Source organism: Dermacentor albipictus, chromosome 4, assembly GCF_038994185.2.
Source record: "Dermacentor albipictus isolate Rhodes 1998 colony chromosome 4, USDA_Dalb.pri_finalv2, whole genome shotgun sequence".
NCBI lineage: Eukaryota > Metazoa > Arthropoda > Arachnida > Ixodida > Ixodidae > Dermacentor > Dermacentor albipictus.
Genome location: NC_091824.1, coordinates 55,797,694 through 55,824,011, shown reverse-complemented (window position 1 = coordinate 55,824,011; position 26,318 = coordinate 55,797,694). Strand labels below are relative to the sequence as shown.

At 45.7% G+C, this 26,318-nt stretch overlaps 2 protein-coding genes across 2 annotated transcripts in view; one reads left to right on the top strand and one right to left on the bottom strand.

The window, feature by feature from the left end:
* The window catches only part of LOC139059091 (homeobox protein abdominal-B-like), a 77,944-nt gene extending 74,266 nt beyond the window's left edge, over window positions 1-3,678 (bottom strand). The window contains exon 1 of the mRNA XM_070536993.1: window positions 3,542-3,678. The gene's annotated coding sequence lies outside the window, so the exon portion shown is untranslated. The remainder of the gene's footprint in view (window positions 1-3,541) is intronic.
* A 97-nt stretch (window positions 3,679-3,775) lies between these two features.
* LOC139059092 (uncharacterized) lies at window positions 3,776-25,527 on the top strand. The gene is made up of 5 exons (XM_070536995.1): window positions 3,776-3,868; window positions 13,497-13,567; window positions 13,676-13,967; window positions 16,523-16,838; window positions 24,987-25,527. Exons 3-5 carry the CDS (start codon window positions 13,729-13,731, stop codon window positions 25,428-25,430), a joined length of 999 nt encoding a protein of 332 aa, XP_070393096.1. The 5' UTR covers window positions 3,776-3,868; window positions 13,497-13,567; window positions 13,676-13,728; the 3' UTR covers window positions 25,431-25,527.
* The last annotated feature ends 791 nt before the right edge of the window (window positions 25,528-26,318 follow it).

The following is a 26,318-nucleotide window of genomic DNA, read 5'->3' as shown; positions in this document are numbered from 1 at the left end:
AGAGGAAATATACGGTATCGATGTTTTACGGTTGTCGCTGTTGCGGCTTGTTTGTATGTCAATGCGTCGATTAAAAAAAATGGAATTATCAAGCTGTCGTGGCAACGACGCCTCGGCAACGATAAAATAAATACCAGATATTGAAGAAGCGATGGCACTGCGTAGGCTTATGGAACCTGCTGCCCCTTTCAACCCGATGTACCATCATTGTTCTGAATGCAATCATTGACGTTTTCTTTGGGCCATCTAATGCTGTTAAGGGTGGCGCTTAAATGAGTACAGGTAAACAAAATGGTAGCAGTAAGGCACGCCTCTGCAGCATGAAGAATGATACTCTTGCCATGATAGGACGTTTGGTAATTAAGCCAGAAAAGACGCAAAAAAATAAGCAAAAAAGAAGGAGACACAAAAAGACCAGGTGGCTATTCTGCCTCGTCTCCTCGTACCAGTTCGCCGTGACGTCAAAGATTTTGACAGCATCAGCCGGGGTGTAGTCAGTCGTTTAAATAATGGCTATAATGCTCAAAAGAAAGCTATGACTCAATCTAGCAAATTTAGACAATTCTGTGTGCTCGGATAAACCGAAATACAAGAAAGTATTTCAAAATAAGTAATGTCACATTGACGTACCAGTGCCGAGTCCTCGGCGTGAAATAAGAACAAAATATTGAAAAAAATCAAAACAAGTTTCGCCCTAATTTTCTTCTTACTGATAATCAACCTTTTCCGACCAAAGAACTTAAGATAGGGTTGAAGAAAAAATATACTTCATTATCGTAAACCACTTTAATAATGATATTTAGAGCCTTCTTTCAGGGGATTCCATAGAACGGCTACATGTATGCAAATATTCGGGACGTTGAACTTTCCCTCATGTTGTACTCATGTGCATAACTTCTTGGTCCTGATATCTACCTCGATATTGTCTTCCCACCGTCCCGTCTGCGCGGCCGGGGAATCTCGTTTGCTCTCGCCGCCACAGTATTAAGACGTGATAGTCTTCATGTCGACGCAGTCACGCATTGAAAAAAAAAGAAAGAATGGAAGCAGATACAAATAGCTTTACAACAAGTTTACATTGCCTGCAGAACAAACACAGAAAGAAGTTACTGATGGACAGTTAAAGCGGCTGCACGACTGCCGGCCTGTTAATCGTCTATGCATCGGCGCATCATGCGAGACCTCCTTAATCTACGTTTCCTCGCGGAACTCTTTCTTTTCTTTTTGTTTCTGTCTCGCTTTAGTTCAGCGCCTTATTTAATTTTGCGCTCAATGCGGCCACAGACAAATCTCCCGAGGACAATGCTAAGGGCAAGTTTTATTACTACTCCAATAAAAAGGTCGTGCCACACTTTACCATAACGTTAAGAGAGACATGCACAATTAACGAATGCGTTTAGCACAAAACACCGATTACTAAAAAAATGGAATAACAAATACAAACAAAGCGAAGGAAAAAGGACGCACTCATTCAAAAGTGCACATTTTTAATTATTTTGTTTCCAAGCGAAATGTATACGTTAAAATTTTAAGATAAGCTTAACGTAGCGAAGGCTGAACAATTTTATTATCAGATGTATTAAAAACAGCGCACCTATGCAGTTCCGAACGATAGGCTTTCTCGCTCACCGAACACAGGCATGGGCGCCAACACGTAAAAAAAATTCAGTGCTAAATTGTGCTCGTGCTGATATGATCACAATCTGTACATGGGCAGGTAAAATAATGTAAGAACACGCAGTAAATTACATATTAGGTTACTACATCACCTAACTGTTTCGAGGAGGCGTCATTCACCACCACTTGTTTGTTCGCTTTCGTATATATTTACAGGTCCAATATACTGGGCTACATACTCTCCTTGATTAAGTGCAAAAACATTACAGTGCCTATCCAGAAAGTGGTACAGCGGTGGCAACTTACAGCGTCACAATGCAACCCTGTTAGAACACCCTATGCCTGAAAATACGCGAATACACCATGAAATGTCATTATCGTGGATGTCAGTGTAAAAACAGAGGCAGCAATAAGAAGCCATGGGTCGACCTGCGGTCCATTGGGCTTGCGCCTATTCGCGCGAACCAGTCTTCCGTATTAAACATTTTGTTAGTACGGACCCTCCATTGTACGCTGGACGTTCGGCATCTCTCTAGCAATTATGTATCATGTGTCACAGTGTTATTGATACGTATACGTCAGCGGGTGAACGCTTCATATACCGGCATCATACGGGATAAAAATCATCGATCGCGTTCGAGTCCCAAAGGGGTAGAATTGTTTCGGTCGCGATTGGCTCCTTTGCACAAGCTCGCGGAAGGAAACTAATGGAGCTCGCCAATTTCAAATCGTCTTTAATTTGAACACTTTCTAAAAGCATGCGTATGACAGGGTTATTATTGGCAAACATGTCCGTACGTGTGCGCAAAAGATATTCGTACGAACGCTGGGCGCCAGCCGTCTTCAACGAGTTCGTGACACATTAAGGTGATATGCGAATACTGTTCACTTCGGAACAGTTCTCAAATGCGACAACCTTTCACTTCCGTTTATCGTGGCAAAATCTGGATACACTCGCAGAACAAGCAAAAGTGGCACAATCTCTTCACCGCGGCGTCTCTCGTAGCGCAGGCCGTAGTCTTGGCGCGTTAAATAACAACCAATCAATCGATCGATCATTTGGTGCTTTCGCTAAGTCTAGCAGATATCAGAGCGTGATGTGATAGAGCACAGACACGTTGTGTTGTTGAGCTACCCTCACATGCCCCTAAAGACGCCTCACCAGAACAACACTCTCGCGTTGCGTCTATGTGCTCGTCCACGTTACGTTTCTTTTCTCCTACTTCCCCTCATCGACGTCAGCCAGTCAGTATGTGCAAATATCCTTCCGCCGAAAGCTCACCGTTGCGCACGCCACTTATCCTCCAACGATCCTACGCAAATTTGCTCAACCGCGTCTGCTCCGCCACGCAGCAGGCGAGCGAAAGGAGAAGCCCAACTCTCGCAAACCTCCGTCGCTCCGCGAGCTCTGAGTTCTACGCACTGCTTTCTTTAAAGTAAGGCCAGCAAGGATAGATAGCGTCACGCTGCCTCATTCGCGCACATTGCGCGGGCATAGTACTTGCAGTTGTTGCGTGATACAAATGATCTCATTAACGTGGAAATTATAGAAGGGAATACTTCCCATGCGAGCTCATTACGGAATGCGAGAGCTCCGCATGCTACGAAAGACGTTGTGGCATAACTCGAGCATACCATTCGCCTACGAAAAGGTCTTATACGACATGTTTCTTTTGTTTCCCCTTAGGCAATTGTTTTGGCGAGAACCGCGGCTTTCGCCAACAAAAGCCTGCGTCGCTCGCAATCGATGCATGCCTCCTCGTCGTTTACTTTCAGGGTTGCCTAAAACGTGTACAACATAAAACAAGATAAACGCCTGAAAAAAAAAGAACAGCACGCCATTTGAAAGTAAGAAATTACGCGCCGCGTAATTAAAACCTATCGAGCGAAAACAAACTCGCCAATTGCTCTCTCCTCGGCTCACCTGAGTTATTGATAACAGCAGTCGAACCTTGTTGGAAGCCCAGGATCACTTTCCAGACGGGGCGGTGACAGTTCCCACCGTTGACTCCTTGCAGGTTCCGGTATACCAGCCACCTTGTCCCGGCGACGTTCGAGAACACTCGGACTGACCCGTTGTCCAACCACTTTGTCCAGCAGTATACCAGCCACCTTGTCGACACTGCAAATGGTTCTGCAGGTCATAGGGTCGTCGAGGCGAGGCCTGCATCGGGTCGTTGAGTTGGGCGGTGCTTCCGCGGAAGAGGAAGTGTCTTCGGCGCACCTGAGAAGAGACAAAGGAGCACGACAGGTATTGGTCGGAGGGACTCCGTGACACCCAAGAGAACAGGAGTGGGTGGGGAATGTCGGCAACCACGGTGCTTGTGTGTACGTTGTCCATCCCTCATGGGTGCAACAGGGGCCAGCAACATATGGTTAACTGACGCAGACAAGACCTATAGCAGTAAACAAATGGGAGAAAGAAAGGTGAGCGAAAGAAAGACGTCTTCCGGTGAACCATGGCACCCCAAGCCATCTCGTTAGTCGAGAAAGAAAGAAAAAAAAAAGCGCCATACGGCAAGCGAGGAAATTGCGATGCTTGCCGGCGTTCACGCATATAGATGTTCGCCGCGGCAACTAGACTCCTCCCCGATCCTTTCAAGCTTTCAGCGAAGAAGATAAAAAGAAGGTGCGCGTATAGTCTAACAAGCAGCGTGCGTTTATTGTATATACACAGCGAACGCCGCGGCTGCGTCCTTGCACAAAAAAACTGAAACTCGGCCCGGTCCCAATCATGCGCCGGAGTCGGGAAGCTGTAAAAGAAAGCAGCCCTAAAGTTCAACGGCACCAGAAATCTCCTCTAATGGCCACCGCGCCACCAGAGCCAGGCTTCGCTCGAGCGGCGCTGCGGGCGGGTCTTCGTGCTCGCCGCAGGGTGGACCTGCGCAAAGTCTCGCCGGGACACGGCGCCGCTTTAGTTATTTCTTCTTTATTTTTTTGTGTGTGTGCGCGCATTGCGGGGCGCCCGAGCAGAAACAAAGAACGCAAGAAAAAAGGGAGCAGGCGTCTCGCCGCCGTGAAGGACGGCCCGCTTCGTCAAGGGCGATCTTTCCCGGCGCCGCCGCTGAGGCCGCGTTTCAGCGCGGGGTCCTCTGGCACGGTCCGCCTGAGGCCACCGAGGGAGACGAAGGCGTATGTACGGCGGCGCGCACGGCCACGTTCGAAGCCGAATCGCGCGGTCCCTTTCATCTCCTTCGACGTCCCATACCGTATATAGCCATATACACTGCAGAATTACACAGAAAGAAAGAAGCAATATCGGAAGAGGTGCCCAGGCTATGACGCGGTGGCTCGAATTCCGCGGCGGTTCTGTATAGGTGTATATGTGACGACGACCGGGGGACGATGCATGCTTTCGGGACGAGGACCAGACCACCCATGGTGAGGCGAGAAGAAACAAGCAGAAAACAGCGAGGTGATCAAAGCGAAATTAGCTAGACGTTATCGCAAACGGCTACGTTCTGACGCATTTGCTGCGTGTAGTGTCACCCCCAAGAGTCGGCGCGCCTATATATAGCGTCTCAACATGACCATGCCTTTGTAATCGCCGAAGTCTTTGCCATGGCAACCACATGGAACTGATCCGGAATAACAGCGTGCGTCGTCGCACAGTCTGAAAAAGAAGCGCTGAGCTGGGCTATATGCAGCCGGGCTATACAAGTCGGCAAAGCGCTCGAGGTATGGCCGCCATTAGACTAAAAATTGAATTGAAATTGTGTCCCCTATTGAAGTTGGGGACACATTTTGCGAGCATCAAGGTGTCACCTAACTTCGCTCACTAACTGCGGTGTCAGCTGGCAACGCTTCAACGCGGAGTGCGCTCGGCAGTTATAAGACACGACATGCAAGCAAGCATCCCATACATCCAATAAGTTTGACGTACTCGATTTGATTCGAGTCAACGTGTCTTCGTCCTCGAATGTGACTACTTATTTGCTCTCCGACACAACCGCCTTTCCGGGGTCAGCACGCGCACAAACAAGAACCGTTGACGTTCTTAAGATCTGACGCATCTCTAGCTCGAACTGAGCTGACGAGAGAAACCTCGTTCGTTTCCAAGGCCCGAAACAGCGCGTCTCCACTTCGACCGTCTGCCCTCGAGGCCCTCGCACTACCGAACATATTTTTACGACGCCATTAAACCCATCGATAAAGTTACGCGCCGCCACGCTGTGGTGAACGAGCGCCTCCAGGAAAGCGCCGATGAAAAGCGGGCGGCGGATGACAGAAGCAAGCGGCCACCGCTAATGCGACAGCAGCGCCCCGAGGCCACGCAGCCAGCGAATCTTCCAAAGCGCTGCTGGCGGCCAGCCCGCCGGAGAAGAGGAGAAATGGCCGTGGAAAGCGGGAATAATCAGCCGGATTATTCAGAGTTGGAGAGCTCCGTGCCACCGGACTGGTTTGCCTCGCCAGACTCGTATTGGTCGGCGCGGCCGCTGCTTCCTGTCGGACGCGAGGGGTCGCGGCGAGCGGTCCGGAAATGCCCCAGTGATCGAACCAACGGTAGCCGGCAACAGAGCGCCTCGCCGAGGCCATTGGAGGACGCAAAGAGTGGAGAGGGCGCGGAAGCAAGCGGAACGCGGAAAAAGTGGTTGCTCGAAGTGGTGCGGACGGGCGCGGTACGCATGCTCCGGCCGAGCCCGATTCGGCGTCGTCCAGTGGAGGTTGCCGGCTGCTGATTTAATATGCAGCGAATTCCAAATCTCTCGCGGCTCTGATTAATCGCGAAGGGGGGAGTTCCGCTTGTGGTGGAGCAAGAGCGCGGCGCGATGACCTGCGCGGAGGGAAATGCAAGTCTAAGCACGTTGCTACTGGCACTAGCGCATGAAATGCGCTGCTTCGCATTCGACGAAGTATAGAACTCGCAGAGGAATGCACCGTTATACGACGTTCTCACTAAAAAGTATGAAATTTTCCCCAAGCGGCGATAGACTCGACTTGTCTTCGTGCATAAAATATGTTCAAGTGGACGCCATCGCCAGAATGGAGTGCCTGCGGTAGACTTGGTTCGTGAATGGAATTTTTATTTTAGTTAGCGAGACGTCGAGATTAACTTCATGCGCGCCGAGGAAACAGCTGCATAGAGACTAGGTAAACAAAGATAAAATCACAATTTCTTAACGTACAGGCTGGTCAGGTATACTTAACATCCGCCACGTACGTAGCTATGCTGGCAGGTGTTGTATAAGCAGGAATCAAGAACACAGCCAGATAATTTTAATCATGCATGTCCGTTATGATGTAGCATTCCTTCTGCTCGATTCTATGCCACTGTTGTCATCCACCGTTCCCAGCCGGCCGATCCCGCTGATAACGCGGGCGGAGCACCCGTCTGACCACTGGTGATGAGGGAATGACATTGGCATATAATCGCAATATTATCCCGGTCTATTAAATTCAAATCATATACATTTTCGCGCTTAATCAGTGGTCAATGCGGTGCTCCGCGTACATTATCAGCGGCGTCGGTAAGAAAGTAAGAAAGTAATGGTAAGATGTAAGAAAGTAAGTAATGGTAAGATGGTAAGAAAGTAATGGAATCGAGGGAAAGGACTCACTACGGACCCCAGGATCATCTACATGCAGCACCCGCCGCGGTTGCTCAGTGGCTATGGTGTTAGGCTGCTGAGCACGAAGTCGCGGGGTTGAATCCCGGCCACGGCGGCCGCATTTCGATGGGGGCCAAATGCGAAAACACCCGTGTACTTAGATTTAGGTGCACGTTAAGGAACCCCAGGTGGTCGAAATTTCCGGAGTCCTCCACCACGGCGTGCCTCGTAATCAGAAAGTGGTTTTGGCACGTAAAACAACATAATTTTTTTTAACCTACATGCAGCGTCACTGCCGGTTGAGCTCTTTTCAGCACTGCCTTTCGCAATTCATCACAAGTCTCAGTCAGTTAGTTTATTATTGTTATTACATCGCATGTTAACTACAGCCAACAAGATATACAGACGAGGGTCCCAAAGTACGAGACTGCAACAGGACTCTCGAAGATTACAGTTAAACAATATAAGGATTAACAGTATAGTGCGCACAATAGCATAAATATGTCAAGTAAGAAATAACAGTAACCATTACGGAATAGAAAATATAAAAACGCATGAAAGCAGAAAACGAAGAAACTGAGAAATAAATACTGCATATAAGAACACAAATCTAGTACAACTCAACAAGCAAGAACATCAATAATCTTTTTAATGAGTTCTTGAATGAGATTAGAGAAACGTTGGATTTTGGAGACGTGGGTAAATGATTCCGTAACGTGATCGCGCAGAAGGATGACGATGATTTACGGTAATTAGTTGAAGCCTTAGGTAGCGAAAAATTATTGTTAGTAGCAAATCTGGTACAGTTGGCATTTAATAAAAGCTCAGAATCAATGAAATTCACAGAAAGTTGATTTGTTATTTGTTTATGGAACAACAAAATTAGATTAAACGGAAAGAAGTTAATAAAAGTAAGGATGCCGTTGGAACGATGAAGAGCATAGACGCTGCCATTGCAAGGGCAGTGAAAAATAATCCGAATAGCTCGATTTTGTAAGTGCTGAAGGGATGAAAGATGACACTGATAAGTATCTCCCCATGATACGATACCGTAACTGATATGGGTATGAATGAACGCGAAGACAAAGAAGGGTCTGATGAGAAAAATATGAGCGTGCTTTATAGGCAATGCACGAATGCCGAATGCTGCCATCTTTCTAATATGAGCAATATGGTTAACAAAATTAAGTGCCGAGGTGAATGCCGAGGAAAGATACACTATCACTGACAGAAATCAAATGCGAGTCAATTGTGATATCTGGTAATGAGGGTAACTTACGCTGAGGTGATTTAAAGACCAGAAATTTATATTTATTTGGAATAATAAATAAATCATTGGACTTGGACACCCTAAAAAGAATAATATTTAATTTGGTAGTGACAATGTTAATACATGTATCAGCAAAGGAAATAGTCGTATCGTCGGCATATAAGACGCAGTGAGCCATGTTTATACTGTCAGAAATATCACTGATGTAAAGAAAAAAAAAGTAATGGACCAAGTAATGAGCCTTGAGGCACCCCTTGGTCAATTGTATTAGTAGCGGAGAAAGAGCCTGAAATCTATACTGTGTGCTTTCTGTTCAGCAGGTAACTTTTTAAGAACTTGAGGGCTGGACCTAAAATTACACATGTTTCGAGTTAGACAAGACGAGGTGATTAATGGTGTCGAATGTTTTTGTGAAGTCCAAAAATACAGAGCCAACTACGCATCCTAAAACAATAGAGCGTTTGACATATAGTCAGTTAGGGAAAGCAGGCCAAGGTTAGTAGAAATTTCAGCTCGAAAACCAAATTCGCATAACTTCAGTAAATTAAATTTTTGCAGGTATTTGTTAAGGCGAATTATAAATAATTTTTCGAAAACTTTACTAAGGGAAGAGAGAATGCAAATGGGACGGTAGCTGGAAACTGACAGCCTATCGCCCTTTTTATATATATCGGAATAACTTTAGCTATTTTTAGAGAATTAGGGAAAATGCCCTCCTTGAACGCGAGCTTTACAATTACAGAAAGTGGTTCACAGATGACATCGACTACACGTTTTAAGTGCCGTGATGAAATTTTATCGATACCGGGGCCGGTCTCTAAGATTTTCGATTGCTGTCGACACATCAACAGGGGTGCACGGGGGAAAAAAAAAAGGAGTGATTAGAACGATTTAGGTTACAATGTGAAGTGCAATGTCTTTGTCTGAATATTTCTAAGAAGTAGGAATTAAAAGCACCAGCAACACTGGCAGGGCTATCATGTGCAATACCATTATAAATTACTTTCTGCAAAGATGAACCCTGTGGTGATCGATTTAAGAAATCTTTTAAGAGCTGCCATTGTCTCTTAGAACTGTTTTAGACATTAGATAGTTGATTTTCGTGATATTTTTTCGCATTTTTTAGCAGACATGAAAGAGTGCTGGAATATTTCTTATCTCGCGAAGCTAAAGCAACGTTAAATCGTTGTTTTATCATTTTTCTGTAGAGGTTATCTTTTTTTTCCTCATACTCTTTAGCAATTCCTGCGATAACCACGGATTCTGGGAATATTTGCATCTATTTTTAAGTTTATTGTTGGTATGCACCGATCCACGGCTCTGAGAAAAAGCAAAGAAAACTTTTTGAAAGCCTGATCTGCATCACACAACGATGTAACGCTAGACCAATCAGTTGTAGTTATGGAACTAAATAATGATTCCTGGTCAAATATGGAAGTAACATGAGTAAGGGTTCTAAGGGGTTCACCACGTTGAATGCAAGAAATATGGGATAATGATCAGTACTGTTCACCCCAATTACACCAACATAGGGTCGAGAAATAACGATGCGCATGATCCAGCAATGAAGCACCACCAGGAAGAGGACATCTAGTGGAAGATGAGATGAGAGACTCAAAACCATAGCCAGTGAAGCAATCAGAATATTCTTGTACAGGGCGTTTTCAATATTCACCAAGTTAATGTTGATGTCTCCAACTATGAGAACACGTTTGCTTTCAGATGATAACTTATGCAAAATGGTGCCCAGGCCCGAAATAAAATCCCTCTCGTTCGAGGAGGGAGAGCAGTAAATGCACTCCAGAATAACGTTATTATAATTAAAGAAGGAATGATCTAACACAATCCATACGGACGCACAATGTACGACGTCTAAAGAAAGACCTTGTCGGCGGGTGTAGGGTAGATCTGGGGCGATAAAGATTGCTGAGCCACCATAACTATACATTACGAACGGTGGAAGTACTCAGCTTCGTACGATGACAGGCCGAAAAGGTTCCTGTTGTACGTGCAGAGCCAAGTTTCAGAGACGCAAACGATTGAGAAGGAATGAAGTGAACTTATAAAGTTATTGGTAATTTCTGAATTTTTGTGTAGGCTTCTTGCGTTAAAATGAGCCAGGGAACGGTTACTTCCAGCTAACATGTCCTTCGCCTCTTCAGGAGATAGTATAGGACATAATAAAAGGATAGACGCGAATATGGTGATGGAAGAAAAATCAACAAAGAACCCAGTGGCTAAGTGAAGATGCTTAGGTCACTTTCTCTGACAATGCGATATACCCTGCTATCACTTTATTTTCGGGCCTTGATATTGCAATTGTCTGTCCACAGAAATTGCCATTTGTGCGCTTTTTTTCAGTGTAAGGGCCTTGGCAAACAATCGTTTGTTCGCGGGATACAGGTGATCATTCACATAAATTGCGATATCAAAGCTACCGGAGACGCTAACATCAGAAGTGCTCGGACGGGCCTCAGGCGCTTTGCGGACGTTTACGGAAGTCATTTTTCTTGTCCCGGCAACAAAACCTCGCTACAATGTTCTTTTCATCTGATTTAGTTGAGACGTGATGGATTGTATCAAAGTCGCCGGGCGCGACAGGACATTGAATAGCTTCACCCATCCGCATCCCAATGGCCGCACATGTAGTCCTCTCTGAGTGACTGGTACGCCCTTAATTTCAACATTACTAGCCGCGAATACTGCTCGAGTTCCGCAACTCTCCTGGTTAGCGCCTCATTTTGCCCAACCGCAGTTCCTTGTCAGTTAGTGTGAATTCATCCTGTTTCACCTTGACATAGTCAAAACTGTCGCACAAGAATCGCGCACTCTCACCTAGGGACGTATGTTCCCTGAGGCCTTCTTGAGCTGGCTTCTTAATTTTAGCTGTTAAATCATTAGTGAGAGTGTCAAGACTAGAGCGGAGCGATGAATCAAGCAAAAAAAAAAATTTTTTTTTTGCCAGCTCTGCACTGTATGGCATGGCCAGCAAAGGTAGCAAATACACACACTAACGAAGGCTCACGCACTACGAGGCAGCTGTCGTGGCAAAAAGGAGTACACAATCGCGTGTAGAAAACAGACACCACCCTGCAGAGCAATTAGGAAGCAATCAGCACAGGCTACAATTGCCACGACCGCTGCCTAAAAAAAAAAGAAAAGAAAGAAAGAAAGAGAAAACAGTGAAAAGTCTCCGTGAGAAGTACGGGTCCGTGCGTTGACATGTCGATGTATGAAACATCAAACTAATATATTCGCACGACCGATTGTAACAAACCTCACAGCATGAACGCAAGTACATTGTAAAACAATTTACACAATTAAAAGTAATGAAGATGATAAGTAGGTCTACAACTAACACCCTCACACCATTTTGGTTGCAAGACCCGCAAGGATGCGAGTGATAGACCAATTTACATCCTTTTTCACCTTCGAGGGCGTAAATTATTTTGCAGTGTACGCTTACATGCATGTATATAGGCTCTCCACAAAACTCCGCACCAAGCCTGTGCGGTCCAATGAAGGACTTACTCGCGAATAAGCTACTGATGCTGTATCGCATCAGAACTAACTCCGCTTACAACCAGACTTGGTTGTTTAAGGCTTCCCCGTATATAGTGATTTGTGATGAAATCCGTGATGCGGAACAATTTAACTGGTAACGCCCGCAGTTTGACACGGAAAGACAGGCGTTGCTTCGTAACATGTATACATAAGATAGGCGTTACACACGCGAGCTATGAAGACACATGGTCTATACGCTGAAGGGTATACGTAGTAATCAGGAAAATAGTTCTGCGGCTGTTTGCACGTGCCACTAACTCCAAAGATATACCTATACATCTATATATAGATTAGGGCACTGCACGTGCCGTAGTTCTCAGCCCAGGCTCAGCACTTCTAAATATTTAGCCACCCGAGCCCGGCCCGAAGGCTCAAAGCGAGACCCGGGCCCGGCCACCCTGACCGCAAATAATGTCCGACCGAGGCCCGAACGTACCGTCGAGAGCAAGGTTTCGGAGCGTTGTTTTGTTGTCCCATGCTTAAGTACCTTTACCTTCAGTCATTTATTTTGCAAAAGAGCCTCAGGGTGGTAAAAGATGGCAAGAGGGTACGAGGAGCGTTTATTCAGCTGCGGCATATACTGTACTTATTTTTCTGCAAGTACAGCGGTGGGTATTCTCGAGAGGGTTTTGTAGCAGGCAAAATTGTTTGCAGCACCACGATTTGATTATGAGACACGCCGTAGTGGGGGATTAATTCCCAATGCAGGGGACACAGGCATTTTTTTTTTTTTTAATTTCGTCCACATCGAAATGCTGTCGACGCGGCCGGGATTCGATCCCGCATCGTCGTGCTTAGCAGCGCCGCACCACAGCCGCTAAGTCACTGCGGCGGGTATTTATCGGCTTTGTTGCAGGTACAGTCAAACTTGAACATAAGGAAGCGCAATTCATTTCCGGAAAACGCAATCCGTGATCGGTGTTCGCTGAATTCGTTCATTAAGATGTAATCGTTTATTTCTGCCCGAACGCAGCGTCATGCGCACCTATGTGCATGGCACACGTGGAGATACCTCTTAGTGATCATATAATTTCGTAGCTGTGCGTGCACTCGGTTAGCAATTTCATGTTCGAAGCAAGGGAATTGTGCAGAGCGCTAATTTACCGTGTAGTGTATATATACACGTATGCCAGTGCATGTGTAGCCCCTTGAAAGGGAAAATTGTCATCCGTCTGATATATCGCATGCACGAAGCTCTATATAGAAGAAACCCGTATATTGATTTGTCAGAGAGAAAGCTACGCAGATGAGCAAAAAATTCGCCCTGGTCCGGGTTAATTGAGTTTCCTTTGTCTCTTCGTACCACATTCGGGTGAACAACAGTTTTTCCCTTCGCGAACCTTTCTCCACCTTGCGGGATTTCGTAGAACTGATTTGCAATATGTGCAGCCCTTGTAAGTATAGACCTGGTCCGTGGGCCGGGTTTTCGGGTATATAGGCCCGAACCCGTGCCGAGCTCTATATAACATACATCGCCGCGCATTATTCGCGTGCAGGCGCATAGATTCCGCAAGCAAAAGAAGAAGAAGAACAAGAAGAAGCTCGTGGAATGCTCAATCGCTCTGAGGTGCGTATACACAGTGTATTCGAATATGTATTCTCAAGGGCAACAACGTTTGTGCTCGGGTATATATACCTACCAACCATCGCTCTGACGAGAGGCTGTGGCTCGCAGGTAGTGCGTGTATACCTCGAGGCGTACGGCCGTAGGTGTCGCCGTAAGCCGAGATGGCCGACGCCGCGGTGACGCCCCGCGCGATCCTGGCCTTCCTGACGGGTCCCCGCGGCGCCTTCAGCCTGGTGCCCACGGCGACCGCCTGGCTCCTCAAGGACATCGGCTTCGTGTTCGTCGCCGGCTCGCTGCTGCTGCTGGACCAGGAGCTGACGCTGGACCTGTGCGACCTCGTCTTCCGCTGCCTGTCCTGCTTCGTCTCCGCCGCCCTGCTCGCCAGCCTGCTGGACGGCAAGCAAGTGCTCGCACGCGCTTTGCATGCCACCGCGGGGTTATTACATACGCGTGCACTCTTGTGCGAATGCTAAATAATTATACGATAGCAGATGGACGAATGCGTCTCGTGTACTAGAAGTGTGCGGGGTAATTAGCGGATGTTTTCGTTGTGTAAACTAGGCAGTGTATAGTATGTAAGTGTAGGAGAATGAGAAGCCGCTGTCTTTGTTGTATAAGCAACGTTTTTTTTTATGCCTTCTCCTTTTCTTCTATGACTTGATCATTCTTGAAAACAACAAGGAGTTTAAAAAGAACATCTACACTGCGATGCTGTGTTGTCTTTCTGCTGCGGTCATTGTTCATAAAGGGGGGGGGGGTGCAAAGGAATACTCAAGCAGTCTTCAAACAGCTCTTCCCTCCTCCTCCTCCTGCTGTTACACTGTACTGTGATGAAGCAAATAAATAAATAAATAAATAAATAAATAAATAAATAAATAAATAAATAAATAAATTCTAACGGCCTATTGTATAAGCAACAACAGGGGGACGGAGGCTGACGTAGACTGGGCACACGTGACGCTTACTGGGCGAAAGGGCGCATATATAAACACGGTAAACGCATGTAGTAACGCTTACAAACATGCACATTTGAACATTTCTGCGGAAATTGTGGTAATATTTTCGCTTGTTATGATGGTAGCGTTGGTGTCACAAAAAAATTCGCAGAAGCGATTCAGTGCCAGACGTCATTTTATGCGTGAGTAACATGGCATCAGGCGTCGCATTTGTATACGCGATGTTTCAGCGAACACTTTCAAAAAATGTTTTAAAGGCTGCCTCTGGCAGATAGCACAATTATACTACACGAGCGCGTCTACTCGAAGAGGCGGACATTACTTGCACGAAAAATTGAAATGCATAATCGACTAATCAACAAAAATTCACTAATTAAGTTTTTAACGAATTACATTGTGGCCCATATTGCAATTTACAAATTCAAGCCGGGGATATTAATTCTTGAAATTTGCGGAGAAATGAACTTGCGTTCCAGTAAATTTTGTGCTTCATTGCATAAAGCGACGTTTTGCTAAAAAATAACTAGGACGCCAATGTGTTTCTCCGCAAAGATCGCGAATTAATATCTCGAAAACGGATGTCATCCTAAGAATTTGTTCTAAGTGGATTCGCCTTGCAAACCCCATGGCCACAATTTGTAAATTGCAATATGGGCCTTAAGGTAATTTGCTTGCTTGCGTGATGAATTGATTAGGTGATTATCTTAAACAAAATTACACCCTTTGGGTCGTATCTTGCCACACAACACCGTCATCTGTCTTGTCCGCATTTCCTTTCTTAAACGCCGTGACTCCGGTACTTCCAACTCACGAACGGAATGCACATTATCAGCATAATAGATCATTCTCGACAGGAAAGTCGCGAGTGCAGCATTTACATGAATGGAAACGCAAGCAAGACAGATGACGATTATTGTTGTGCGGCAAGATACGACCCAAAGGGTGTAATTTTGTTTAAGAGCGAACTAGCGAGGGCGCGGCATCAAACCCCGGCCATGGCTGTTGCATTTAGTTTGGGGGCGAAAGGCAAAAGCTCCCGTGCAATTGGAGCACGTTAAAGAACTCCAGGTGATAAGAATAAAACCGGAGTCCTCCACTTCGGCATGCCTCATAACCTTATATCGTGGCTTTCGCACGTAAAACCCCAGAATTTATATTTTATACTCGTCAACAGAAAAGTGCATTGTGACAGGCAGAACTTTCTACAAATTGTGGAGTGAACTCCACAGTGCTGTGATCATTCAGCTACCATGGGAAGAATGGCTGTACATACCACATTAATTTGTCTCTCATCTTCGTGCTTTACGCTTCAGACGTTCTCGTGGCGTCATTTATTACGCCTTGGCCTTACAAATTTCAACTAAACCACATTTTCCTGAGGGATTGAAGGCAAAATGTTTCATCACCTTTGAGAGTTCATTGCGCTTATAACGCAATGTTTTGCCAAAAATGATCAAGCTGCATAGTGAACGATCATGAACTCTAGGGTTTTGCACGCCAAAAGGACTATTTTATTACGAGTCACGCCGTATAGTGGGAGACTACAGATCAATTTTGACCCACAGGGGATCATTGACGTGTCCGCTCCCCGTCCCCTCCAATTTTCACGAGGCACGGGCAGTTTCCTTTTTTTTTCTTTTTTTTTCATTTCGGCGCCCATCTAAATGCAGCCGCCGCGGCCGGGGTTTGATCCCGCGACCTCAAGCTTATAGCAGTGCAACATCCCATAATTGATAAGTCGCCGCGGCGGGTTCTGCAAGTGCCGAAGCCGTCTGAAGCCAGAAGGACGAATATTAGGCCAAGCCCTCATGTATACCGTACGCATATAGTTCCCACTATGGCGCCGAACCATACGCACTATACTTGCATCTCCAGTAGGCAGAGCCAGAGCTCCATAGTAACGTTCGTATGGGAAGCATGCATCGTTCGTATGGGAAGCATGCATGGTGTGCATGCGCGCAGGCCGTTCTGCGAGGGTGGTTCTTTCCGCTTTGCACAGACCTCGCGTGTTCGAGGCCTGCTACTGGGCGCACATGGGCTGCGTTCCTATCGACCTGGCGCTGGCGGTGGCCTTCGTCCTCTTCAAGGAGGACATGGTCGAGTTCGAGGCTCGCCAGGCCCTGGCCGCTTCCGGGGGCACCACTCTCGCCGCGCGAGGAGGACTCGAGCTCAATGCCACGCTCGTCGACGGCGCCGCGGACGCCTCCGGTGCGGGACGAGTCGCCGTGCGTGCCGTCAGTCGGGCCGGCGTGAGTCGGCTGCTGTCCGCGGTGTGGCAGCTGGTGCGCTTGCGGAGGAGCGGCGGTGCAGAACAGGTGACCACTGACCAGAATGACCGAGGCAGTTAGTTATTCGGGCTGATTGGGCTGTCGTGTTGGGATCCCAAATAGAACTAAAAAGGCATATAAGAGCGACAATCTATCTATCTATCTATCTATCTATCTATCTATCTATCTATCTATCTATCTATCTATCTATCTATCTATCTATCTATCTATCTATCTATCTATCCATCTATCCATCTATCCATCTATCCATCTATCCATCTATCCATCTATCCATCTATCCATCTATCTATCTATCTATCTATCTATCTATCTATCTATCTATCTATCTATCTATCTATCTATCTATCTATCTATCTATCTATCTATCTATCTATCTATCTATCTATCTATCTATCTATCTATCTATCTATCTATCTATCTATTTGTTTATTTATTGTTATGACTCTTACGAACATATACAATAATTTATTACAGAGGTCATGAATATGAACAACGCATATTAGAATACCGAGTGTTTCAGCGAACACTTAAAAATTTTATTTTTCATTTGTCCTTGGCAGATAACACAATTCTAGTCCGTGAGCTAGTCTACGCGAAGATGCGGGCATTACTTGCACAAAAAAATGAAATGCATAAAAAATTACTAATTCAGTTTTTTTCATTAATTACCTCATGGCACACATTGCAATCACAAGTTCTAGTCGGGGAGTTCGCAAGGCGAATCCACTTGGAGCGAATTTTCAGGATGACAGTTTCGAGATATTAATTCCAGAATTTTACAGATTAATGCATTAGGGTCCCAGTTACTTTTGTGCTTCAGCGCATAAAACATATTGTTAAGAAAGTAAGTGGAAGGACAGTGCGTTTTTTTCCGCAAGTTTGACGGCGCAAATCTCGTAAATGGTGTCATCGACGCAATTATTTTCAAGTGGATATACGTTGCAGTCTCACCCGCTAGAATTTGTACATTGTAATATGTGCCATAGGCAATCAGTTAAAAAGAAATTGGCGAATTTTTGTTAATTAGTCGATTAAGCATTTGAATCTTTGGTACGAGCAATGTCCGCCTCTTCGAGTAGACCAGCTCACCCATGGACTATAATTGTGCTATCTGAGGCAATTTTCTAAAATTTTTGAAAGTGCTCGCTGAAACACCCTTTACGTAAAGCAGGATTCTCCTGACAGGGAGACTTGTTGCAGAGAAGCCACCTGTGACGAATGTTTTATAGCGACGTATGCACTTGCACGCATGTGTGCATACGCATCTACAGATTGCACCTGAGCAGAGGGATTCGATTCGATCACAGCCGTCCAAGCTGATTGCCATCATTATTAATGTCCAGTCCGCTATCATATGTCACCGCCGGAAATCATGGCACGCTAGCCGCAGCCACGGCTGCTAGGATCGTAGTACTTGCGTTGCGATATCGATGGTATTGCGGCGAGCGGTATACCGATCCGCCGTATTTCAATGCAGCATATTGCCACGGGTGCTTATATTTTACGTTTTCCGGTTATCGCTTTTACAAAATTGTCACTGCTAACGTGTTATCACATTCGTGGAAGACGGTCTTGGTGTATCGGAAAGTTCGCAAACGCTGTGTCACGGAGTAGGTTGAACAGGGGCGCCGACTGACCTGACAACCTGGCAAGGCGTTCCAACTTGTGTCCTCGCGAGAATGTTGCTTTGTAACGCAAATCACAGATGGCGCGGAAACTTGTTACCATAGCAACTATATAGAGCTGCGCCGCCTGCAGCGGTCCAAGGGGGGCGTATAGCGTGTGGCGAGACATAGTGGGCTTTCTGTTTGTTGACTAATTTGTTTGTTGCAGAAATACGCACGCATTTCCGTTATTCGCGTGGCACTGTGTGGTAGTTATACCGCATGTCCCCTGCTGAAGTTTGCGGGATATTTATTTACTATACTGTAAGCGCCAGTGCTATGGTAGCGGCTGTTAAACAATTCGATTTTGTCTGTTGGTATGCGTTCGCTAAAGTTACACTTGTTAACGAAAAACATAAATGAAAAACTGTAAACTGCTTCACGTCTGTGTGCATTCAGAATATCACTGAGAGAAAATCTGATGTGTATAGCTAATTGCTTACTTGAGCCTGTTTTCGTATTTGCTGCGTGCTCACGAACTTCAGTTTACGGCATGTTTCGGCCCGTGTCCTGGCGTGCTTTAGCTGGCATATGATACATCATGTGAGTCCTGCCACTGCGGGCTAACACCTCTCCCCCCCCCCCTCGCTCTAATTAAAGCTTTCCAGCGTGTTTACCACACACTTCACAACTTGGTTCGGTGAATGACCTCAAGAGTGCACTAAAATTAGTGCACTGCTTAAAACAGCTTCAAATTTATTCAAGTGATGGTCGTAAAATGCAAAGTGCCAGACTTGCACCCACGGTGGCTCAAGGTATTTCATACCGGTTTCTACTCACATGGTCTTAGTGCCCCGCAAACACCAGCACGAGCCAACATGCCGCTGTTGCTCCACTGTCGCGTTTATCTCCGCTAGTAGGACTACGATGGGTAAATTCGGCAGCACAATAATTTCGCGCACCTAGAAATGGGCTGATCACATGTTTACTTGTTACAGTTATAGAGTTTCCTACAATTACCAGAGGGTAATTACCTCTGGAGCTGCGATCCTTCGGTCACCATGGGAATGATGGCATACAGTGTAATGATGGGCAGTGCATGGATTTGTCAGATCTTCGAGCGGGGGGCTTCAGACGTTCGTGTGGCTTCCTTTATAGCGCTTTAACTGGGCCTAAATTTGGCCTAAATTACAAAGCAATTTATACTGTTTTTTTTTCCTAATTCGGAATGTAATAAGACTCTGGGAGCACGCATAATCACTGCTAATTGCAGTGATTCCGCTTGTCCATGCCTCCTTGGTGTAATGGCTTCATTATGGGGGTTCGATGCAAGAGGTGCTATGTTCGAATCTTGCCGTCGGACCATTTAAAAATGTTTATTTCATTATTTATAACGCAGTACTTTCTTTGAAATGATCACTTTGCAAAGTCACGAAACCATTCAAAGCCAGAAGGACCAAGTTTAGGCAAACCCATATACTACCCATCATTCCCGTGCCGGTTGAGCTGTCCTGCTTTGCAGCTCCTGTAGGCACTATAGCGCCACAGTTCCCTCGAGCAAATGTACGAAACTATGGTTGCAATCGAAAAACGCGCCACAGTGAGATATTAGCCCCGAGAAAGAGGAATGGCGCCCTCTCGCGAGTGACGTCACGGCCAGGACGCCGCTCGCTCCGGCTCGCTCGGCTGCCGCGCGCGCACGTTCCCTTCGTGTATGCTTGGGGTACAGGTGGCTCGAGCCGTACGTATTGAAGAATAAGTCGGCTTCTTTCAGCTGCAATACCTTAACCACAGTTTCTTCTTCAAAAGCGTGTGAGTCGAGAAACTTTGCGACTTGGACATCGCAAGCTAAGTAGCGTTAAAGGGGTCTACAAGTTTTTGCAATGCATATATGCGCCATGTCTATCGGTAAATTTTCACTAAAAAAAGAATATCTGCAAATTCAACGCGCGAAGTTGTGTATGATGCTTCGCTAAACACTTAACATTCCTTTAGTATTTAGCTATGAGAGGTATTGCGTTTTACGTGGAAGAAAAATTTGGTACTTGGCGTCAACATGTTATCCGATGTTAGAAAGGCACTGCCCAGCGAAGCTGTCATCATGATTCCTATTACTCTGGTGTGTTGTTCTATACAAATATGGCCATTCATTAATGCGTAAAAAATAGTTAGGCGCGCATTTCTTATGAAAATGTTTGCTGCTGCTTTCATGCCCCTCTGAAACAGGCCTCCAAAAAACGAATTGCTCATGGCTGCTAACACGACGGCGTGTCATGTAGAGTATTTACATAGTTAATTCACAAACACCATAGTAGCAATCACCTGAGAGAAAAGTTTCGTTGTTTAGATCAACAGCCACTCAATTGAAAGTGATGAAATGTATCATAGTGGCCCTCAGTAGCCTTTATCGACGATATGTGGCGCTGTAGAGACTATAGAACATGTGCTCGTGGTGTGCCCTGAGTATGCGCGAGAAAGACTGACATTGGCAGATACATTGAGACATTTACACAATGGACCACTGTCGGAGCACCTCTTGCTAGGCGCGTGGCCACAGAGTTGGCAGACGACAGAGACAATGCGTGCACTTTCACGTTTCCTAGGTGACACGGGCCTGGACTCACGCCTGTGATACCAGTTGTGTAATGTGTCATTCACGTCGTTCCTCCCATTATCATCCCCCATTGTGACCCTTTTTCTTCCCCTCTTCCCCTTCCCTTACGTAGAGTAGCAGGCCAGATGCTCCATTATCCGGCCGACCTCTCTACATTTTCCATTCATTAAAATACTTCTTCTTTATCGACAATATGGCACACCCCTGATCACGTAACGGTAGCAATCGACTGTCCGTATGGCGAGGCACGCTATGTTCGCGAAACCCATCAGTTCACTTCAACTTCGAATTAAAACCATAAAGCATTTTTTTACAGCGCCAACTGGAATGGCTAAAGTATTCTCGAGCTACTACTACGCAGCTTAGATTGCCTACAAAAGGAAAATTCAAGCACCTTTTGTCTCACCATGTCTCGATCCAGCAGGCTAATTGAACCTTGCAGGCTAATTTAAGTTTGCTCCAATCCAATCGCAAACATTCATAAAGAAAGCACCACAAGCCTTGCATATACTTTCACTTGATTTCTGACCCTCCACAGGGGGAATTTCGATATCTTCAATATGTCCCATACTACTAGTCATTGACGCTTCGACTGCTTTCTGGCTGCAGCTATGCGGTCCAGCAGGCATACTTCACTAAAAAAATTGGGCCGAGCAGCCTGTGTCAGTTTGCCAAACAGATTCGTCATGTATATTCCTCAAGCTACAAGCACCAGTAAATTTCTCAAGTGAGTTTGATTTGATTTGATTTATTAATTTCCATTTACACACACACATGTACAGAGGAGTGGTAAATGGAGGTGGATGAGGGAAAAAAGCCGCACAGACGCGGCTTGAGGTAATCTCACCCTCTTAGGTACAATATGGCTGCATGGGGTAACACATCAAGCGCCATATAAATTACATTTATATAGTGGCCATAAAACATTGCAGTTATACAATATATGAAAGCACAGTGAAATATTTCCACGATAACAATGCAAAACACACTGTGGCATTGAAATAAATAAATGATATACACTTGGTAACATAGACAAAAAAAAGAGGAACATAACATGCATTATTAATCATTAACAAACGCGCTCTAAAGAGGTGAGTTGAACGTGTAGCACGGAAAAGGGAATATATATTGGTACATTCCTATTTGTACTCTGTATATAGCTGTAAGCCTTCATTAACTTTACTTCAAATTTCCGCCGCTTAAAAAAAATAAACACGTGAAGAACCGCCTAATGTTGACAAGCAGTTAAAGAAGCAAGTGAGGCGTGTAGAATCTAAGCTCCAGTATTAGTTAAGTCACCGTGCTACTGCCGAGCGTTTCTGTGAGGAAATGCAAAAATTCGATATTATACCATGAACTACTCGTCGTGAGCAAACCTGTTTTAGCGGAATAAAATCAACGTAACTGCTGTAGAAGTCATATATAGCCAGCTTTGTGACATACTTGTTGCACCGCGGCAGGTATGGTATCATAACTGGATTCCTATAGGGTATGCTTTTGCGATTGTCTATCCGCGTATGAAAAACCCGCAATGGGCTGGTCTGCATCGCTTCGGCTGGCACTGTAGCGTTGCCTTCGAGAGCTGCATTGTTGTCTAAAAAATTAGCTCTTTGAATAAATGTTCGCAAAGGAAGACGTCATAAAAATATATTTGAGACGACCACCATAAGTATACAAGCAGAGAGAACGAGGGCGAACAAACGAAAACACCGCAGAAAGCGCCCGTACAACGCACGAACTGTAGCAGACGACAGGCGCGAGTCCGTGCCCTGACGTCACGCGAGTAAAGCCCCTTGATAATTATCAAGGGGCTTTACACGCGAGCGGCGCTCGCAGCGCCGCTCGTGTTCGTTCTCGGGGCTAATACCGTTCCAAGCAGCGACAAAAGCGAAATTCTCGCCATCCGGTCACTTAATATTTTGATAGCCGAAAAGGCACACGACACCTTCGTTTCCCGCCATGACCGCCGCACGGCGCAAAGATTTGCCGCCGACAGATATAGGGAAGGAAGGAAGGGAGGGAGTGCCTTCGAAAGCCGCGAAGTAGCAAGGAGACGAGCGGAGGCAGAGAGCAGGGAGGAATGCTGGGCGCCTATTATCGCTGGGACGTTATATAGTTGGCCGCGCCAAATGCATTGCACGGTATAGGCGAGTCGGCGCTCCTGTGTATTTTACTCCGTGGCTGTAGTCGGTTTGATGGCGAGACATTCGTCAATTATTTTGGAATATAGGAAAATACAACTGACTGCTCTGGAATGTATTGCGAGTTAAAAAAGCTCACGGGACATTGGATTTGCGAGAACTCCTTATTTATTTATTTATTTATTTATTTATTTATTTATTTATTTATTTATTTATTTATTTATTTATTTATTTGCGGCATAATCACAGCGTCTCATGACATTACAGGTGAAGGGGGGGGGGGGGGCATGAAGAACAAAACGATTCAGAACATACAGTGTTGTAGCAATCATCAACAACAGCGAAAAATTTCTGTGCGTGGTAGCCTTTCCGGCCCACACAGTGACCCATTAAATTCGAAGCGTCTTGTCCTAGGAAAGCAGAAATTCACATTTTTCGTGAAATCCGAGGGCCGCCGTAAGCTTGAGTAACCGACTACATATCCGACTACATGTAACCGACTTCATACAGTGACACATGTATGCAGTGCATACGCACCTGAGCAGTAGGATCTGTTCGACAACAGTGCATGCCGGATGCTTTCATAGCCATTTAAGCGTTGCTTCGCTTTCTGGCGCCAAGTTATTCCAGTGAGATTGCATTGTCCATACAATTACTCTTTGCGTTAGAGTATATGCACCTGCTCCGCATACCTCGTGATAATGTCCTCCTGGAAGAAACTAAGTGACACGATATCTCCAATTTAGTCATCATCGACTCCTGTTTTACGGGCACGAAACCCCACTGTTCAAATCTCAATGGTCAGACGCGCTAAACGACATCTCCACGTACTTAGAAATATCGCCACCATCTCTTTTAATTTGTTCGGACAAGGACCGCCGCTAATCTTATTTAAACACACAGATAAAGACGTCGTAACATCGTGTGGCTGGTGATTGTGTTAATTTTGAATTCTGGTTTGCGGTGTCATCTCGCTGAATATGACGCATATTTCGGATGCCTTTCAATGTCGCGGTGAATACCAGCCAAGATTGCTTTGATAGGATATATATATATATATATACATATATATATATATATATATATATATATATATATATATATATATATATATATATATATATATATATATATATATATATGTGTGTGTGTGTGTGTGTATGTGTGTGTGTGTGACGTGTTGCAGAAAATAGCACGTCTATCTCTCTCTCTCTCTCTCCAGAGAATGCTGCCTTCACAACGAATGAAGTTTTATTCTTCTCAACAAGAGATTGTTCCACGTGCATGTGGGAATGTTTACTCTAGCCGATATTGGATGAAACAGTGCAAGACTTACTGCGCATAACGTCGCGCTTCCGCCGGTGTTACAGAGCAAATGAGAAAAATGCACCAGGAGAGCAACGACTGGCTGACGCCACGCCTCTGGTAGCTGATCTGTAAACAGAGTTGAAAAAACTTCAACGAAGACTTAAGAATTGCGAGTGGAAGAATAGGAAAGAGAAGGAAGGGAACGTGTCTCACACCTCGTGTATGCCAACAGGGAAGCGCCACCCTCCCTCCCCAAAGAAAAGCGGCGCCCGACTAAAGAGAGTCGACATCGAAGAAACTTGTCTTCTCAAATGCTGATTGCTCACACGCGTCTTTGAATGTTCCCTCGAGCCGATACCAGACGAAACAGTGTCAAGACTTTTTGGGTATTATGTTGCGATATTTTTTTTTTCGCCTACAGCTTCCCATGTAATGTTGAAAGAAAATTTTAAACGATTCAATCGACGTTCCGGTTAGTCTCACGAGGACACGCACGCCATCGTCGCAGGTGATACAGCAGGCCGGCATCAAGGCCGTCGACCTGCGGAACCCGCTGACCGTGTTCCTGCTGGTCGACCACGCCGTGTGCGTGTTCGCGCGCAGCCACCTGGTGTGGCGCATCAACCGATGCCTCCACGCGTTGGTTCGCAACCAGGCGGTGCTAGGCGCCACTGCCGGCAGGGCGGCCGCCGCCGCCGCTGATCTCGGAGCTGTCGCCGACGACGGCGCCCTCTACGCGGAGATCGTTGACCCGGTCGCGTCCGCGTCGGGCGATGCGCCCGAAGAGGTCTCGAACGGAAGCGATGGAGCGAAGCATACGCGCCCGTCGCCGCGAGGAGCTGATGATGATGATGATGATGCCATAGCCCGGCAGCAGCGCGACCTGCTGGACGTGATGCGCACCACGTCCAGCAGTTCCAGCATCCTGATTGCGCCTCGGCGCAAGCGCTGAGAAAGCGCGAGGAACGTGCGCGCGCGCCTGGACATTTTGTAAACGCCTCGGTGTGTGTAGACGCGACGAATAGAGAGTGCGTGTGTCTTGTTGCCGAGTGAGCTGGTGATGAAGATGGTGCCCGGCTAACGTGGCCCAAACTACAATTTTCGAAAATAAAATAAAGGGGGGGGGGGGGCTACGATATACGAGAACGGGACCAACGGTGTTAGCAATCGCCTTGCGCGAACAATTCTTTCCTGCTATCATTGTTTAGTTTAGTCAAAAATAATTACCCCAGTTATTAAGTGCTTGTGCAATTGCGTAATCTCGGATGTCAAATTGTGTATCATCAATTGTACATCATTTTTTGCGCAAGGTGACCATATACGCTATAAGTCGCAGGTTCATTTTCCGGCCGCGACGGCCGCATTCCGATGGGGGCGCTATGCAACGCCCGTGTACCGTGCTTTGGGTGCACGTTAAATAACCCCAGATGGTCAAAATTTATCCGGAGTCCCCCCGCTGCACTTTGCGCTTTCGGAATGTCACTAAAAATAAATTAAAAGTAGATAGATAGATAGATAGATAGATAGATAGATAGATAGATAGATAGATAGATAGATAGATAGATAGATAGATAGATAGATAGATAGATAGATAGATAGATAGATAGATAGATAGATAGATAGATAGATAGATAGATAGATAGATAGATAGATAGAGATAGATAGATAGATAGATAGATAGATAGATAGATAGATAGATAGATAGATAGATAGATAGATAGATAGATAGATAGATAGATAGATAGATAGATAGATAGATAGAAAAGGCTAAATCAGTCTAATAGTGCCACCTGAAGATAACGGTTACATCAGTTTATTTATTTTTTATTTGTACAATACA

Bases quoted from the DNA above. Each gene is read 5' to 3' on its own strand.
- LOC139059092 (XM_070536995.1), top strand. From the start codon at position 13,729: ATGGCCGACGCCGCGGTGACGCCCCGCGCGATCCTGGCCTTCCTGACG. The intron at 13,968-16,522 runs GCAAGTGCTCGC...CGCTTTGCACAG, and splicing joins GCCAGCCTGCTGGACGGCAA to ACCTCGCGTGTTCGAGGCCT. The intron at 16,839-24,986 runs GTGACCACTGAC...CCATCGTCGCAG, and splicing joins GGAGCGGCGGTGCAGAACAG to GTGATACAGCAGGCCGGCAT.